At 42.9% G+C, this 17856-nt stretch overlaps 1 protein-coding gene across 1 annotated transcript in view; it reads right to left on the reverse strand.

Annotated features, from left to right (window-relative positions):
* PLPPR5 (phospholipid phosphatase related 5) overlaps positions 1 to 17856 on the reverse strand; it is a 73181-nt gene that overhangs the window by 9573 nt on the left and 45752 nt on the right. The window contains exons 4-5 of the mRNA XM_075936596.2: positions 5143 to 5319; positions 2092 to 2211 (exon numbers count right to left, since the gene is read on the reverse strand). Of these exons, the coding sequence (XP_075792711.2) occupies positions 2092 to 2211; positions 5143 to 5319 (297 nt within the window). The remainder of the gene's footprint in view (positions 1 to 2091; positions 2212 to 5142; positions 5320 to 17856) is intronic.

Consider the following 17856-nt stretch of genomic DNA (forward strand, 5'->3'; position numbering starts at 1 on the left):
TGATTAAACTCAGAGTGAATCATTGATCTCAGTTGAGAGAGTATAAGTAGGAGCCAAAGGCAGTCTCTCATGTTACAGGGTCCATCCCAAATCACTCACAAATAGTGGACACATTCTATCAGGCAGGACGAAGCCACTATGCAGGCAGACATATCCACTGACTTCACTCAATCTATCATCATCAAATCAATCTTGTCTGCATTAAGACTCAGACAGATATTATTATCCTTCAGGAGATGGGAGGGAATGAAGAAGAAAATACTCGCTTGCTTCCATGAAATCTTCACTCCAGAATGGGTGGGATGGAGAGAAAGGCTTCAGTTGCTAAGCTGGATTTCTAGTCAATAGGTCAGCTCTGCACAGATTCAAAATGCATGACCTATGAAGGCTCCTGCCCTGTCTCTCTGGCTTTCAGCCCAGGAGAGCACATAAATAAGGGATGTTTTCTTTTAATAATACAGTCTGTTCTAGGCCAGCCAATATCTTATTTTGTTTACTGAATAAATACAATCAAAATGATCCATTCATCAACTAAAATGCTTGTTAAGGCAAATGAGACTGTGACCTCCTTATGACAAAAGCTCAACGTAACTGACTTAGACACATGTGGTTATAAAAGGCATATTACATAATTCTGAGAAGCAATCTGCTTTCTCTTCCAAGGAAATGAACAAGAAACTGAAGTCTCATGCAATAATCTTTAGTGGTGGAAAAATCCCATTCTCAAATAATGGGCATAGGATATGAATTGATTAAAAACGCATCTTTTTCTTATGCCTTAATACAAAGCACATAATACTAGTTTGTACTAAAGTGAACTTGTTTACCATCTTCAAATGAGAAGAGATTTTAATAAGTAATGACAGGAAAGCTCATTCTAAAAATTAGATTTACTTTAAAATTTGCATTAGTAGTTCAAACTTTCCTTTAGGTAAAAGGTCTGAAGTATTAATGAACTTAGTTACTGCTCTGATATAGCCGAGCCTAACATTTATATAACAGCATATTTGCAAAAATTTTAGAACTTTAAAAATTAAAGAGATTTTTAGAACTTTAAAAAGTGCAAGATTAAATGAACTTTAAATACAATACAATAGTTACTCATGCCAAGCTTTTTGATTTATCCCAGGATTTTGTCATTAATTAATGCCAATCTAAAGGCTTATTTATTTTGGCAAGAGATCACAACTTTTTTCCAGTTACTGTACCACTGGTGTTTGAACCATTTTATCCTACGTGATCATCACTCTCATTCAGAAGTTAGCTCTGATCTTCCAGTCTTTACAGAAGCAAAGATATTATTTTTTAACCTGGTCTTGCAAAGGTAACATACCCAGAATTTTCATTTACTTAAATGGAGATTCTGTACATATGGTAAAAGTTGTATGGGAATACAAGACCAGCACTACACCCGGGAACCTCTTCAGCTCTACACAGGTATCAACCCATTGGTTGAACTGCTTTTGTGTATGTAAGCCCTTGATGCAGCTGCATAGCAACTCTGTACGCACTCTGCTCCAACTGCTCCTCCTTCTACCCACTCTCAGACTGAATACCCAGTCAATTAAAAGATCCTCATCTCAAAGCTCTTCACTGCCAGCACCCTAACACCAGCACTCAGCCCTAAATCTGTGGGATGGAACCTGAGAAGTGGACTAGTTTCCAATGTAGTCAAACCATAAAGGACATAAATGGTAGATGAAAGTAGCACATGCTTCCCCTCTTCCCATTTACTCCAGGTCATTTCATAGTCACATTGTACATGACCTGATGTGTCTGCAGCACCACTAGTCATGGCTGCAAGAAGGGCAAATGGCCATAATCCAGTCTAGAGCTTGGCTGACTTCACACATTTCCCAAAACACAATTGCTAGAAGGGCCTCACAGGGAAGCCTCATGTGTCTCATAATATGTCTTTCCCCTTCTTCCAGAACATAAACACACCTTAATAACAGCATTTCCTGCCTCGCACTCTATTGAGGCAGTCTGAGGTACAGGATACAAGCATCAATGTTCAGCCAATCTAGAAAAGTTAGTCAAGTCACCACCACATTTCGGTATTTAAAATAAAACCACCTGGATGGACATTACCTTTTCTAACGGACTTTCTACTCGTGGGATGCTGATCATTGGCATCTGGGACAGATTATCCATATGAGAATTGTCATGTTCTGGTTGTCTTCCTCTAAAATTATTTACCACACATACAACCTAAAAAGGTCAGAAGGTAGTTAGAATAATGAACAAACATTTTACTTATATGAGACTGAGATTGAACTCCTTACTCAGACAACATTCCTACTGACTTTAATTTAGTTCACAGATGTTTCTGTGTTCCTACCATAAGCTGTTACTAAAGATACCCAGTTTGTCCTACCATATCTCACCCTCTAAATACTAATTCTTTTCGAACTAGCCTGAGTTTAATGGACATTTTACTGAAGTAATAAAAGTCAGGAGTGGGCCCTTTACACCAGAAGCAATGGCATAGTAACTCTAGCAAAGTTTACATTACAAATTTGACTAAATTAACCAGACTGACTGAAAGAATCATGTGAGTGTGTTAGTCAAACTTATGCTAATACGAAATCCTTAATATTTCCAAGATGATATAGTTTTAAACAATATATTGTTACATACATGATCATAGTACAAGTACAACTATTATTCCATGATGTGGAATAATAAATAGTCAATTATAGTAATTTAAATTTCAAACTAAGTACATGTTCAAATCAAGTTTTATCAAATAAATGCACAAAAAGTACAGCAATAACACTGAACTATAACAATTAGCAAATACTGAAGATCATGATAGTGTTTCTAACAGAGCATAATTTAAATGCTTATCATCTGGCACTATCAAGCACCACCATGAACATTCACAAACACTTTCTCAAGCAATGACTATACAAATTAGTTGAGTTTTATTTTATTAATTGCTTGTATAGCTTATTCTCAACATGTTTATTCACTTGGCTTTTCAAAATGTATTGCTGGACTTGTACAGAGTAGAAACTGATTTTAGTGACAACTGACTCGTTTGAAATACATTTTTCAAAATGTTAAATAATGTTTCTTCAAGTTACTTGAGTTTAAATTAAATGTCTTGATAACAATTTATTTATGTAATGCCATGCATTTTTTTCACATAACATTTATGGCAGAATATAATTTCTTTAAATAAATACTTAGTCAAATTGAGGTATTTCTACAATTAATATCCGAATATAAGAATGATACTTACAGAAGTCTGCATGCCTCATTTTCCCTTCCCCAGAAACAGCTAATGAATAATCACATATTTAAACACCATGATTTTGATTGTTTCTACTAAGAACTCATTATAGAACTGGGGGGTTTACCAATGTACCGTCTCCAAAATCTAATTAAATATGATGTCCCTACCAATTTTATATCAACTCCTGGAAGTATGAGAAGCTAGTACTTGTTTCTTTGTAAAACTCTTGAGGTGTCAGCAGGATAGAAAGCTAGCTTAAACAGCATGTGAGGAATTCTCCTACAGTAAACTGTTTAGTGCAAAACCCACCTGTTCCTAGCTCTATCGGGTAGGAGGTCTATGTGGCTAAGTATCTAACATTCCCTCCCTTTGTTGTGAGCAACAGGACCAAACCTGGAAGGATTTGAGTGGGGAGAGAGCATAATTTAAAGAAGCCTTAAGGATGCTCTCAAATGTGCCTCCCCAGAATCCCAAGGATCATACCCAAAATATTTCTTAGGGGAAAATAAATATAAACTTTTGGGATTGTGAATTAAGTATTAGTGAATGGTGTCAGAGAGACAGAGCTATAGGGAGTTTCAATATTGATCAGCACCTGTGTCTTTTCACAACTTTCAACTCTCTCGAGATTGTCAATAAAAGTGTTAAAGGATGGTGGAGGTTTTATGATGTCGACACAGGTCCACATGAACTGAGACTGCAGATCTGGATACCATAATAAAGTTGCATCAATTCCAAAATTCTCTCCAAAAGCAAAAATGAACCTTTTTACATGAAGTAAACAAACCAGGTACCATTTGCAGCATCACTAATGGCTATACTTGCAATGTCAGAAAACTGTACACTAAATCATCCTTTGTTGGTTTCTATAGGATTTAAAGTTAAATGAATTTATTTATTCTTGTAAATCACATAAATTTCAATTAAATATGAGTACAATGTAAATTTACCAGGTTGTTTGGTTTCATTTTACCACAAAGAGCAACTGATATATTATACTAATGCAGAACTTTAATATTACACAGTGAAAATGAAAATTGGATGTCTTTCTAAAAGAAATATCTTAGCTCAACAAGTTAGGGGCTTGATATATGAACTATGGCATGAAATTCTATGCTCTCTGTTCTAAAAATTCTATCCATCTAGGAAAACTGATATTTTAATTATAAAGCTGAGGCCTGCCTCAAAAGTCTGGCATTTTAGTTTCCTGTAAAAGAATCTGAAGTATTGGTACTCCAATTAACATAAAATTACACATGGAATTATTTAATCTGATGTAGACATTTGTCCACATGAACTGAGGGTGTGTCTAGACTACAGAGTTTTGTCGACAAAAGTGGACTTTTGTCGACAAAACTATACCTGCGTCTACACTACCGCTGAGTTCTGTCGACATAATGTCAACAGAACTCAGCAGTTTTGTGGACGCTGGTAAACCTCATTTTACGAGGCATAACGCCTTCTGTCGACAGAGTTTCTGTCGGCAGAAGGTGTTATTGCATGTAAACTGTCCTTTGCGTCTACACTACCATGTCGACAAAGCAGCTTGCTTTGTCGACAGAACTGAATGTACTGTAGACGCTCTTTGTCGACAGAAGTTTTGTCGACAGATACTGTCGACAAAACTTCTGTCGACAAAAGCCTGTAGTCTAGACGTATCCTGAGGCTACAGATCTTGGTGTCAAAACATAGGGGCATACAATTTCAGAAGAAAAAAGGCATTTTGTTCTATGCAATATACAAAATAGACACCTAAACTGCTACATCACTAAGCTAAGAAATCTAGGATGCAGTGAGGTAGAGGAGAATTTTGACATTGACTTAATGGGGTTAACATTTTACCTTTTGTGTCTCTGTCACCAACATCCAAACACACACACACACATATTATGTGCACTTACCAAAAACACTGCTATTGATATTCCAATTATAAATCCTGCTATCACATCTGACCAGTGATTTCGATACTCGGCTACTCTGTTGATACCAGTAAGAAATGCCAAACACATTAAGCCTAAGCACAGAACAGGTTTTGCAAGCCTTGTTCCTCTGGCTTTTATTGTGTTGGTAATGTACATCTGAAAATTAGAAAAAATGAAACATAAGACTATAACCTCAAAGGGAAATCTTTAATTTGGTTTGAAAAAGACAACTATGCATACTTTGTTTTTTGTATAGAAAAAAACCGAGGGCTCATTATGCAGTACAAACCAATTTCATATTCTTCTTTTCCAGGGATTAGATGGGTACAACCTTTACTTGGGATTCAGAACTACAGAAATTAAAAATAAGAGTGGCACAAGACATGCTTATTAAAAACCTTATATAATGCAGTCAAATGTTCATTTCCCTTTTTAGTTTGCCTGTTTTGCTTTACATTCTCTCTCTCTCTCTCTTTTTTTGTTGCTAACTCTAAAAATAAAGTTAAATGGAAACAAATTAATCTCCAGTTAATTTAAAAACCAAAAAGAAAATTCTTGCAGTGTTATAACATAATCTTCAGATTTCACATTGTGAAATAGGGCGGCAGCATTTTAACAATAAGCAAGGTCCCTTTCCATACAATACAGCATATTATCTCTACAATAAAGCGACCTCCCCCCTCCTTCCCAGGATTATGACTGAAGTCCCAGAATGAATACAAAATCCTACCCACAAGACACCTGCTGTTCACAGTTTGGCCTAGCACAGAAAAGAAATCCTCTTCTAACTGCTGGCATCAACTGGCTCAACTCTGTGCATAACAATAGTGAGGAGGAAGAGAGAGTCTTCTATAAATCTGGCCTGGGAATGAATTTCTGACTGCAAGGCTGTTAAAACTAAAGCTGAGCAAATGAGATTTAAGGGATTTCACAGGTCACTCACATCTCCATGCTGTGCTCCAGTACCATACAAGGAGGACCTGGCTGACTCACCCCCAGAGCAGGTTTCCCTCTAATCTGTGCACCTGTGCGGCCATGCACACCACATTTTAGGCCTGTGCTCCTCACCTGCAGAACCACACAGCAGCACTCACCACCACTCACTTTCCTGCTGGAGGGAAGGTGAGTGGTGGCAGTGGCTCTCTGGCAGGGCCACTTGATGGTGGGCAGGCTGCCCTGCTCCTGTTTGCTGTGGTTGGAGCCAGGGTGCGTTGAGGCTGTTCCTCACCAGCTACGGTTCCATCTATGGCAGGCAGGACGCTATGGCCTTGCTGGTGGGGCCGTGTGGCTGGGGGCAGTTGCTTGGGCAGCCTTGGCTGGGGCTGGATCCACCTCCCCAAGCCCCCATCCTGTGCTCCTCCTTGCCCCTGAATCCTGCAACCCCTGTCCTGAGCCCACCCCCTTATCTCCCACCTCCTGCCCTGATTCCTGTACCACAGGTTCATGCACCTTGTTAATTATCCCTTGGTTTAATATTTTTCCTTGTATAACAATTTTGTGTGTATGTTAGTACCTGGCCGGTGCCTCAGGGGTGCAGGTCCAAATAAGTGCACATGATGTCAATGTGGGTGCACAAGACAAAACTCACTCTGCTCAGGGATGGGAAATCTTAGAGGAACACTGCCCCTGAGATAGCTCTAGCCTTATTCTAGTGAAATTTCCAAGGCATGCAGAGGAAAACCAGTCTCTTAAACATGTTAGGTGTCAAGGTAGCCGAGGGTATGTCTACACTACCACCCTAGTTCGAACTAGGGTGGTTAATGTAGGCAACCGAAGTTGCAAATGAAGCCTGGGATTTAAATATCCCGGGCTTCATTTGCATCTTGCCGGGCGCCGCCATTTTTAAAGCCCCTGTAGTTCGGACTCCGTGCCCGCGGCTACACGCGGCACGGAGTAGGTAGTTTGAATTAGGCTCTCTTACCGTGGAGGAGTAACGGTAGTTCGAATTAGAAAGCCTAATTCGAACTACCTACTCCGTGCCACGTGTAGCCGCGGGCACGGAGTCCGAACTACCGGGGCTTTAAAAATGGCAGCGCCCAGCAAGATGCAAATGAAGCCTGGGATATTTAAATCCCGGGCTTCATTTGCAACTTCGGTTGCCTACATTAACCACCCTAGTTCGAACTAGGGTGGTAGTGTAGACATACCCCAAGTCATGTAATTTTATTGCAAATCATGTGATACTTGGTATTTGTGGAGTCATGGGATTAGGATAGATTCTCAACATCCATTAAAAATAATGGAAAGTATTTAGCCCTCATGATGGTGAAAACAATCTTGAAAATATGAATATTTAAACACTCAAAAAACAGGAGGCAAATAGGAAAAAACCCCAAGTGTATCATTTTTAAAATCTCACATTTTTTAAGATCATCTCATATTTTAAGTAGCTGACTCATGATATTTGAATACCTGGTGCTCCCAATACCGGGAGGATGCTTGTCCTGTAAGTTCCTGACCTCTCAATGCAATTGTCTGTATCTCACATACCTGTTAGCAATTTTAAAGAGGGAGATTTGTCCATTTGCTCATTGCATAATCTGAAGGTCCATGGGGATTTACCCATAACATTGAGATTTATACCATATCACAATCACCACCACTACAGTGAGGACTAATTTTTGAAAATAAAAAGACAGCAGGAAGTTTCTGTAATCCTGGATGGATAGTTTACCTACACTTCTTAGAAGCAGACTGCGGACAATTAGTGACAATAAATCCTATAGTGTGACTAGACCATCTGAAAGTTGAAGCATTTATATTCAACAGCAACTTTGCATGCCAAACACCTCCCATCACCTACTTATCTCTAAGGGTATGTCTACACTACAGCACTAATTCGAACTAAGCTAATTCGAACTAACGCGTCTAGAACTAAAAACTAGTTCGAATTAGCATTTTGCTAATTCGAACTAGCATGTCCACATTAAGTGGACCCTGAACCGGGCTTAAGGATGGCCGGAAGTAGTGCCGGCAGGGCATCAGAGGAGGACTTAGAGCGTGGAGATGCTGTCTCAGGCTAGCCGAGGGCTGCGCTTAAAGGGTCCCGACCCCCACCCCGGACAGACAGTTCTCAGGGGTGCCCCGCTTGCAAAGCAGTCCTGGCTTGGAGTGCCCGGAGTACCCACACTGGGCACATCACAGCACTTGGCCATCAGCCCAGCTGCACTTGCCGCAGGCTGCCATCTGTGGAGAGGGGGCAATTGGGGGGCTGCAGGAGAGCTTCCACCCCCAGAAGCCCACAGAGCCAGCCCAGTCCTCCCCATCGGGGGCGCGTACCCCATTCCTCCCTCACCTCCTTCCACTTACCCTTCCCTAGCCCCTTTTCTTGATGTACAAAATAAAGGACAATTGTGTTCAAAAATGGAATCTGTCTTTATTGAACAAAACTGGGGGAGACTGGGAAAAGGAGGTGGGAGAGGGGAAGAGAGAGGCTGGGAGTGGGGAGGGCAACTAAAATGATCAGAGGTTGGGAACAGGTCCCATATGAAGAGAGGCTAAAGAAACTGGGACTTTTCAGCTTAGAAAAGAGGAGATGGAGGGGGGACAGGATAGAGGTCTCTAAAAGCAGGAGTTGGGTGGAGAGGGTGCATACAGAAAAGTTCTTCATTAGTTCCCATAAAGAAGGACTAGAGGACACCAAAGGAAAGGAATGGGTAGCAGGCTTCAAACTAGTAACAGAAAGTTGTTCTTCACAAAGCAAAGAGTCAACCTGTGGAACTCCTTGCTGCAGGAGGCTGTGAAGGCTAGAACTAGAACAGAGTTTAAAGGGAAGTGAGATCAAGTCAAGGAGGCTGGGTCCATGGAGTGGTATTAGCCAGGGGGTAGGAGTGTTGTCCCTGGCCAAGGTTTGTGGAAGGCTGGAGAGGGATGGCACAAGACAAATGGCTTGGTCACTGTCTTCGGTCCATCCCCTCCAGGGTCCCTAGGGTTGGCCGTTGTCGGCAGACAGGCTACTGGGCTAGATGGACCTTTGGTCTGACCCAAGACGGCCATTGTAAGCTCAGAGCTCAGGGTCAGGGGTCTCAATGGACCCCCTTGATTTTCATGCACACTTGCTCCTGGGTGGCCAGGCTGGCAGCTCTCCTGCCCTAGCTGGCCACTTTCCTGTGCCTAGTGCGGAGATCGTGGACGAGGTCCACGATGTCTGCACTAGCCCAGGCGGGTGCCTGCCTCTTGGGGTCCCGGGAAAACTCCCGGGAGCCGCCAGCCTGGTCCCAGGAAGAGGGGGAGGGCTGGGGGGCATCGGGTGGGTGGCTCGATCCGTGTCAGGTGCAGGGTCTCCTGGCTGGGTGCTGGCAGGCTTGCACCTGGCATGGGCACCGTAGCCAGCCCATGCCTCTTTAAGGTCTCCGGGGCTGGGAGGGGGGCATACAAGTTTCCCTGGTGTTGGCCAGAGTGGCCACCAGGGAAACCTGGGGAGGGCTAGCCTCCCACTAGTTTGAATTAAGGGTCTACACAGCCCTTAATTCGAATTAGTAAATTCGAACTAAGCTTAATCCTGATGGAATGAGGATTACCTAGTTCGAACTAAGCACTCCGTTAGTTCGAATTAAATTCGAACTAACGGAGCACTAGTGTAGCACCTATGAAAGTTAGTTCGAACTAATGGACGTTAGTTCGAACTAACTTTGTAGTGTAGACATACCCTAAGTGACATTGTCAGTGTACACACCAAGTGCAGTTGTAATGCCAACAGCTGGAACCAAGCCTGGGACCTCTGGAGCTTAGTGGACGAGCTAAAAGCCAGTTGGCTCTCAGCTAAGGCTGTAGAGTATATTCATTCTTTCTCTTGCTAAGTAGTCAAGTGCCTCTACATGGGACAGTATACCACATCCAGCAGATATACGAATTACAGAGTCACACTGCAATGGTATGAACGGTGATTGTTAGGATACAGCCAGTCTAGGCCAGTGGCTAATGACACCTAGCCATGAATGGCCTGGGCACAAAGAGCTCCAGCATTGAGTGTGCAGGAGATCCTAGACCTCATTGCTGTGTAGGGAGAGGAAACTGTTTAGGCAGATCTATGAATCAGTAAAAAAAAAAAAACCAAAAAACTCGCTGATATTCCCGACAAGGTCGCACAGAGCATGGTAGAAAAAAGATACGCAAGGGATGCCCAGCAGTGCCACACAAAAATAAAGGAGCTCAGTCAGCCATACCAGAAGACGAAGGAGGCAAACGGATGATCAGGGTCAGTGCTGCAAATATGTCGCTTCTACGAGCAGCTGTACGGGATTCTAGGGGGGAACTGACCAGTTTCCCAGCCCAGTCTGTTGATTCCCCCCAAGAGACTCTTCAGGTAGTAGCCTCGGGCAACAGCGGGGAGGACAGTGTGGATGAGGAGTACGAGACTGGTCAGCAAGCGAGCAGAGCATCTGATCACACCAACAGCCAGGACCTTTTTATAACTTTGCAACCAATTGCCTGCTCCCAGGATGTCTCGCTGCTGGGCCCTGATGATGGGGAGGACACTTCTGGTGAGTTCACATTTTTAATCATGCTACAAGTGGGTTAAGGCAGAGGCAGAGTGGGAATTCTCTCACAGAGGTATTCTTTCATCCTTCTTAGAGAGTTTCCGGGGAAGCCTGCCTTATTCTGTCCTCCTTAGTAGGATACCTTTCCACGCCAAGCTAAGGGCATCATTTCAGGAGGCGAGGAGAGGCAGAAGTCATGAGTACCGGGATGCTGTTTGCTTTTCTCCTTATTCCCCTGACTATCAGGGAGCGAGGGGATAATCCACGGCTTCTGGGCATGCCTATCACTCCTGGCTAGTGAAGAGAGGAGTAATTCACAAAATCCATGTACTTTCTCCTTGCTCCTAGATAGGGGAATGGGAAGGAAAGCAAGCCATGGCCCTCTATGCACAGCTTCTGCCTCCCTCCTGCACTCCCAAAATGGCACCCTTGTGCCAAGCCAGCAGCAAGTGGTCTGACATCATTGCAACACAAAGCATTGTAGCATAAGTTCCAGGTGTATGGCCACATTAACTCAGTGTTTGCTCCCTGTCACTGTGTGTGATTCAGAGAAGACTGGTAGCACATATGGCAACCTGGATGAAGCAGGGGAAGTGAAATATGTAACTGATACCACTGGCAGCATGCCTCCATTTGCTCATTCCCAATGAAAGATAGTTTGAGCCCCTGCTCTGCTGCCATGCTCAGAATCCCTTCCCCTCCCACCTGCAGGTTCCTCAGTGTCTGCATGAAACCCTGTCCTTCCAATGCTCCCATGCCCTTTCCTGCCCACAGAGTCCTCTGGGAAGGGAACATTGCACTCTCCTGACAAATGGGGAAGAGGAGGTGACGAACACACAGTCACTCTGGGAGCCCCTCCCTGCCCTGCTGCCATGCCACTGTGGTCACCCTTTGCAAATGCAGACACTTGCCTTGCTGCGGAAGCTGCTATTTGCAAGCATTGTGTTGCAAACCTGCTTCAAACACAATGTGGTTTGAGTTATCCAGTGACTCTCTCTTTTAGACTTACTGGGTATTTTAGCACTGTGCAATCATTGCAATTCATACCATGTAACACAGGTCGCCTTCCCCCTGGGATCAAGGAAGAGAGCAATATCTTAAGTGCAACAAGAATTCAAGCATAGCTTAGACCAGTGGTAGGCAACTCAGCCCACTGGAACTGCACCTGGAGCCCACGAACCCTCTGTCTGGCTCCCCTCCCCCATATGCCTCTTGTGCACTGGGGAACTGGAGCCCCACACTTCCTACTCCTCCCTCTCCATCCCTGCACTTCTGGAGCACACCAAATCCACTGATTTGTGCTCTGTCTCTGCTCCTTCCCCTCCCTCCCAGAGCTGGAATGCCATGAATCAGCTGTTTGTGGCTGTTCAAGCTCTGGGAGGGAGGGCAGAGGAGGAGTGGGCATGGAGTGCGAATCAGGTGATTTGCGGCATTCTAACAGGTCTGAGAGGGAGGGGAAGAAGTAGAAAGTGCAGGGCTCCAGTGTCCCAGTGCACAAAAGGTGCATGGGGGAAGAGAGCAGACAGAAAGTATCTGGGCTGCAGGTGGCTGCAGACTGCTGTGACCCACTGAGATGAAGGAAGGCCACATATGCAGCCCACCACTAATCTGGTTGCCCATCGCTAGCTTAGACAGATTTGACAAGAATGGAAGGAGGCTACCCTGATTCAACTCTGCACCATAGGGTATCACGTCAAAATGACTACTAAGCAAATATGAACTAAATAAATGGCTTTTCCAAAGGCACGTGATGGTGATGCATACCAACTGCCTGTGATCTATGCTTATTGCTTCAGTACATAATCTTAACTCTAACTCAGGAGCCAAAATATTATAGTCTAAGGAGACAATTCAGCCAAGTCCCCTTAAATCCATTCCAGATTGAGCACTCTGTGAGCGGCATTCAGTGGTGCTTAGAACTCCTCAACTCTTTAGTCAGGCAGAACACCCTCTTGAACAAAATAGGAGTGTGGCCTGAGTCAGAAAGCACTGCAGGATCAGGCTCTGTATATGTCCTTGTCCTCCTTGGCTAATTAACAATAAGTTCCCGCTACTGAGCCTACTGAGAGCCTCAATCAAAATGGTAATGCACCCTCACATTCTTCACAAGGGTAACTTAAGAGTTCTCCCAATATGGTCCCCATTTGACCTTGTCTTTATCACACAGGCTGATTTTACAGATAATGAATCAGGAAATGGGCCCTGTCTCTAGACTCTCTCCTCCGCAGTGGGGCATTTCAAATGTATAGTGTTCTCAGTAGACACTAGAAACAAAGAATTACAGCCATCCATCTCTAACACGGATTTCCTGAACTTTTGGAGGAATACGTTCTAATATTTAACTCAATCAAAGATTAGCCTGGCAGTGTACATACACAACATAATAAAATACACTTTCTATTCTTTTTCCTGAAGCAAAGTGACATTAAACAAATAAGTTAAACAAAACAATACACACTGAAAGAGTACAGATTTTTTTCCTATGGTTTATAAAAATGTTAATTTTCATAAATATTAAATTCATCTCCACAAAGGAAAAACAGCTCAGTGTATTAAACCTGTGCTTTTATTAGTGAGGCTGAAGGATGTTGGATGAATAAAGTTGCTTACTGAAAAAGTATTTAATTTTATTTCAAGGACAAAAATGTGCAGAAATCAAAAATAATTTGTAAAGTAATTAACATAGCAAAAAGGCCAATAACCAAATCAGATTATGCATGTAATATCAAGGTACGTGTCCTGTAATGATCCATCAGAGAACTATTATAGATAGCACTGTTCTATCTCTCTCTCTCTCTTTCTGAATCAGTTCCTTGTTAAATCCTGATCAGTAGTACTCTTGCTATTGCTAATCTTGTTTTCCTGGACATGTAGCTAGCAGTGTTGGGATAAGAAGCTGTTATGCACATAGGGGCATAAGATCAGTAAGAAGGTGACTTCTCACATGGTGTGATGGTTTTGAGACACGGTGGCAAGTTATAAAAAGATAACCTACCTCTTACAAAACCATAATGCCTTTCTGTAGCCAAATTGTTATTAATATGCATCTTTTTTAAAAGAAAAGACCTTTGTATATATTATTTTTCCCCAAACATATTATACATTTGATATGTTCAAAAATTGATTGTAACCATCCATACCACAATTCATACCTACTGCCACTAGAGGTCAGAATGATCATCATCTTCTTTGCTATGCCTTACACAAAGAAAACTATTAAATGGAATCCTCTTTACGACTATGTCTTTAAAGACTTAAGCAGAAAAATGACCACACATATTGGTTAAGATTTTAACAGGAAAATTTCCAGGTAAGAGTGTGACAACACTATCCAAGATGAAACAAAATATAGGTTTTATATATTCTGTACATACACATTATGGGGTAAATGAAACAATCTAGAAACATATGAATAAATTTTAAAAAACCATGTGGATCCATGGATCATTTTGAGAAACACTGGTCTATCCAATAGTCATTGGGCCAAATTCAATCCTGGAGTAAATCTAAGGGTATACACTAGCCCCCTGTTTCGGAATAGGAAAGCTAAAGTAGGCATTCGGAATTGCAAATCAGGCCTGGGATTTAAATATCCCACGCTTGATTTGAATCTTCCCAGCCAGTCGCCATTTTTGAAATTTACAAATCCAGACTAACTGTCCGTGTTTACACGCGGCAGGGACCTGGTATTTCGAATTACAGCCCTATTCTGAACTACCTGGTAAACCTCCTTGCAGGAGGAATAACTGGTAGTTCGGAATAGGGCTTTAATTCGAAATATCGGGTCCCTGCTGCGTGTAGATGCGGGCAGTTAGTCCGGACTTGTAAATTTCAAAAATGGCGACCGGCCAGGAAGATGCAAATCAAGCGCGGGATATTTAAATCCTGGGCTTGATTTGCAATTCTGAATGCCTACACTAGCATTCCTATTCCGAAATAGGAATAGTGTAGACATACCGTAACTGCGTCCTTAGGGAAAATAGAAAATATATCTGTTTTCCACTCTTCTGAGCCTTACCATAAACAAAAGAATTTCAAGAAAGAATTGCAAAAAAGAACTAGATAAATTAATGGAAGTTAGATCCATCAATGGCTATTAGACAGGATGGGTAGGGACGGTATCCCTGGCCTTTGTTTGTCAGAAGCTGGGAATGGGTGACAGGATAGGGATCACTTGATGATTACCTGTTCTGTTCATTCCCTCTGGGGCCACTGTTGAAAGACTGAGCTAGATGGACCTTTTAGTCTGACTCAGTATAGCCGTTCTTACGTGAGACCTATAGAAAATTCCTCGGTTCTTCTGTTACCACACCCAATCTTATACTTCTTCCATAGCATTGCAAATACCAGATTTTAGTTAGGGATGTAAATGACCAATCAACTATTGACTACTAGCCAATAAGCATATGCTTATCAGGTAGTCAAATAGGCTATGTCTAGACTGCAAGCCTCTTTCGAAAGAGGGTTTTTCGAAAGATACTTTCGAAAAAGCCTCTTTCGAAAAAGAGCGTCTAGACTGCAAGCAGAACTTTCGAAAAAGCAAGCCGCTTTTTCGAAAGAAAGCAGCGAGTGAGTCTGGATGCTCTCTTTCTAAAAAGCCCTGTTGGCATTCAAGAACGCCTTTTTTCGAAAGAGCACTTTCGAAAAAAGGCATTCTTCCTCGTGAAATGAGGTTTACCGCCGTCGAAAGAAAAGCTGCATTCTTTCGATTTAATTTCGAAAGAACGCGGCTGTAGTCTAGATGCAAGTGAAGTTTTTCCGAAAAAAGGCTACTTTTTTCGAAAAAAACCCTGAGTCTGGACACAGCCATAGTGACTCAACTAGTTGCTTCCTCCTCCCCTCTCCTCTCCTACTGCCTCTATCAGAGAGAGGCAGAAAGGAGGGGGAAGGAGCCAGTGCTGGGGGGAGCTGGCTTAAAAGCTGGTTCCCCTCAACACTATCTCCATGGCGGGGGGCAGTGGTGGCAGAGGCACAGCGGGGAAACGGCATGAGCAGGGAATGAAGCAGTCCTCGCTCATGCCGTCCCAACAACTGCATCCTCTCAGCTGCGCAGGTGGCTCTTGTACATTTCAAAGGGAGAGGTGCAGCAGATAAGAACCTGCATGAGCTGGGACTGCTTCGGTCCCCCGTGCGCGGGTTCCCCACTGCACCTCTTCCTTTGAAATGTACAAGAACCGCAGGCAGCTAGTGTACATTTCAAAGGCAGAGGTGCAGTGGGATAGCGAGCACCCTCCTTACTGACTAGTCGATTAGTTGATTATTCAAAATTTAACATCCCTAGTTTTAGTAGAAATGTTATTTCTCCACATTACTAGTGCTCAGAGTAAAGAGAGAATTCTGGGCACTTTTCTGTGGAAGGTGCTGCATAATACAAAGTACAATTTCCTAGAACTTGTACTAATCAATTATTCAGAGCTCAGGACTTTCTGACACATACAGCAGTACTAAATTCTCAATTCTCAATTTAGTCTCCTATGTTTTAATTACTGAATCATGACTTCTCTAAGAATACAAGCAATGCTGAAATCCATTAGATAAATACACCAACCTTGACATGACTCTAACTTCACAGTCCCAACAAACCACCGGAGCTTCCTCTAATCCTCCATTCAGGCAAAAACTTGTGCTAGGATAGCGGTCTCCAACCTTTTTACACCCAAGATCACTTTTTAAATGACAGAACAAGCCAAGATCTACCGCCCCGCCCCTTCTTTGAAGCCCCCCCCTCTGTTCTCCTCCTCTCCATCATTTGCTACCTCCCATCCTTACACTGCTGTTTCCCTCCCCCCAATTCTTCTGTAGGAAGAAGTTTTTCCAACATTTGGCCTGTCTAGACTTGACCAAATGTCAGAAAAAACCCTTCTTTTGGAAGCCCCCTTATTCCTCGCGGAAAGAGGAATATAGGGGTGACCGAAAGATCATGCTTGCTCTTCCACTAAAAGAAGTGGAAGAACAAATGCATCCCTGGATGCAGAAAAGTTTTTCTGCGGTATCTCTGGAATCCTGAAAAACTCCTGCAGTCTAGACGTACCCTCACCGAGCTGCTGCGTGGGGCCGCAACGGCCGCTAGAGCCACTTGCTCCAGCGGAGCCCAAACAGCGGTTTGCACTGGCACCGCTTGCTCCCGCACGACGTCCCAGCTGTGCAGCACAGAACACAGCTGAGGGCCATGGTGGGAGGCAAAGGGCGTGATAGAAGCCCCAGGTCCTGCCCCCTAGCTGTGTAAGTCACTGCCCCGCCCCCTTCGCCTCCCGCCATGGCACTCGGCTCTGCACCGCTCAGCCGGTGCAAACCGCCATTTGGGCTCCGTCAGTGAGAGGCAGGAGGAGGAGAAGAAGAGAAAAGGAGAGTGAGGCAGGAGGAGGAGAAGAAGAGAGAAAGTGAGGCAGGAGGAGGAGAAGACAAAAAGGAGAGTGAGGCAGGAGGAGGAGGAGAGAGAGAGACAGATGTGGAGGAGAGACCTGAAAAGCACTATTCGCTAGTTTTTTAAATAATGAACACTTAACATTGATATGTGAAACGTGTAATGAAGTAATGTGAATACGCAATGGGTGACAGATTGAAACTGATTTGCGCACGTGCTACTACCTGTTAGTAAAAAAACTCCATTTTTTACAGATAAATAAAAATTTTATAAGGGTAAATTTGCCAACAACCCCAAATTATAAAATGACTAGCAGAGCGAGAGACGCAGGTAGAAAATATTTGTCAGGAAGTCAAAAATTAAAGAAGAAAAGAAAACTTGAAGAATGTAATCTCAGTCTAAAAGGTACTATGCAAAAATTTGTTCAAAAGACAAAAAAATTAGATGAAGAACCACAACAGTCCTAATCATTGTCACTGTCATCACATTCAGATGCAGTAGAAGTAGATTCTGTGGAATTATCCACTTACTCCAACTTCAATTGCGACAACAGAACAAAATCTGCCATTAACATCAACATTCACTTCGTCTTCAATGGCACCAGATCTGCCAGATGACCCATTAACTGCAATAACATCAAGGTTATTAGACAAACTAAAGCAAAATCATCTGCTTTTTTTAGAAGAATCCGCAATAGCTGAAGTCAACATTAGTAACAAAGATCTTGCCGAAATTGATTCCAAGTATTCAGAAGAGCTTTCATCAGAAGATGATAATGGTGAGTTAGAATATGCCCCGAAAAGAAGTTTTACCGACCCTGCAAAATGGGCAACTATTCTAACTGATAAA

The sequence above is a fragment of the Pelodiscus sinensis genome, chromosome 9 (assembly GCF_052426305.1).
Source record: "Pelodiscus sinensis isolate ZL-2025 chromosome 9, ASM5242630v1, whole genome shotgun sequence".
Lineage (NCBI taxonomy): Eukaryota > Metazoa > Chordata > Testudines > Trionychidae > Pelodiscus > Pelodiscus sinensis.